Source organism: Penaeus monodon, chromosome 19 (genome assembly GCF_015228065.2).
Source record: "Penaeus monodon isolate SGIC_2016 chromosome 19, NSTDA_Pmon_1, whole genome shotgun sequence".
In the NCBI taxonomy this organism is placed as follows: Eukaryota; Metazoa; Arthropoda; class Malacostraca; order Decapoda; family Penaeidae; genus Penaeus; species Penaeus monodon.
In genome coordinates, this window is record NC_051404.1 from 47,519,812 (window position 1) to 47,521,240 (window position 1,429).

The window sequence follows — 1,429 nt, forward strand, 5'->3', positions numbered from 1 at the left end:
AAACCAGCTATCCACTGTTTCTTAGTGATTTGATCCCAGTTTTAATTAGAAATTTACACGCATGAGATATTTGATGAGAATGCCCTTACAGCTTTGGATAGTGTCATCCCATGGAGACAAATAGTGGCAATTGAAAGAAGAAGGAGAAGGTAGTATACGAATTTACAACAAGCAGATCAGAAAGTAGTTTTATTGTTCAAACGATATCTATGAGAATGCTTATATACTGACCAAGAAAAAATGGTTAATTTCACTGTCCATTAACTCTGGGTGGCACAACATCCTGAAAATAACACTGTAAAGTCCAATAAATATAATTTTTTTGTGTATCTGATGTTGACAAAGAAGATATTTTGTAGTTATTGTATGAAGGATGGCTGCGTCCCGTACGAATATTGTAGAATGGACAGAGGGTGACTTGGTTATTAAGACCATGGGATCGATTGCGTTTGCGATGCTGGTTGTGAAAGGCAGGAAAATATATATGCAGCACTTATATTGATATATGATTATTGGGATCTATAGTGGTCCGAAAAAATGTGGGAACCTATACCACATGCTAAAGGCTATGATGATTATATGAGTACAGATTCACTTTCAACTGGATGAAGAGTTAACAAGAAGCCAGAATCCCTAAAACCTTACTAAAAACTAGGGACAGAGCGTGGTAGCAGTCAGCGTCTGCGGCGAACTCTCACCCACAGCGGACACAGCCGTTACCGAAAGATCGTACGGCGTGCAGGCAGTCAGACCTGTAATAGTCGTCTCTACTTCGTAATACAAAGGCCCACCAATGGTCTGGGAGCCGCTTCCCCCTGAGGACGAACTCCACTGCAGCTTATACTCTTGAACACAGTCAGGGTTCGTGTCGGGTCGGAACCAGGTGAGGGTGAGGGAGGAGGTCGTGGCCGAGAAGAGCGAGAGTTCGAGAGGCTGGCTCGTGGCCTCGGCCGACGTGTTGCCAAAGGCGGTGACCCAGCCGCTGTGCAGTTGGGTGCGGGACGTCGCGCGCACTCTGGCCTCGTACCTGTGGCAGGCCTCCAGGTCGTGGAAAATGCTGTCCAGACGTGTTTCTCGGCGGTAGTAGGCAACCTTCGTGCTCGCCCCCAGGTCGATGACTTCGATGTCGTACTCGACGGTGCACTGCGGGTTGACTACCGGAGGATCATACTGAATGTCGATGGAATGCGACGTTTCCTTGGTTATCATTAGGTTCTGAGGCGCTCCAGGCGCTGGAATGGAGAAAAATCATCGTATTATTTGGTCGGGAATCGAGGTCCTGTGGATTCTTTTTTTAGTAATGGACCACCGAATAGGTCTCGTTCAAACAGGGTAATATTCTGATAACTCAGTTGACATGCTATCAATCTATTACATATAACTGGCATTTAAACCAAACATGACTCATTTCAAAGAATGAATGATGATA

At 45.3% G+C, this 1,429-nt stretch overlaps 1 protein-coding gene across 1 annotated transcript in view; it reads right to left on the reverse strand.

The window, feature by feature from the left end:
- Nucleotides 1-176: 176 nt before the first annotated feature.
- Nucleotides 177-1,429, reverse strand: part of LOC119585275 (von Willebrand factor A domain-containing protein 7-like) — a 14,144-nt gene continuing 12,891 nt past the window's right edge. Inside the window, exon 26 of the mRNA XM_037933949.1 lies at nt 177-1,232. Within this exon, the coding sequence (XP_037789877.1) occupies nt 652-1,232 (581 nt within the window). The 3' untranslated portion in view covers nt 177-651. The remainder of the gene's footprint in view (nt 1,233-1,429) is intronic.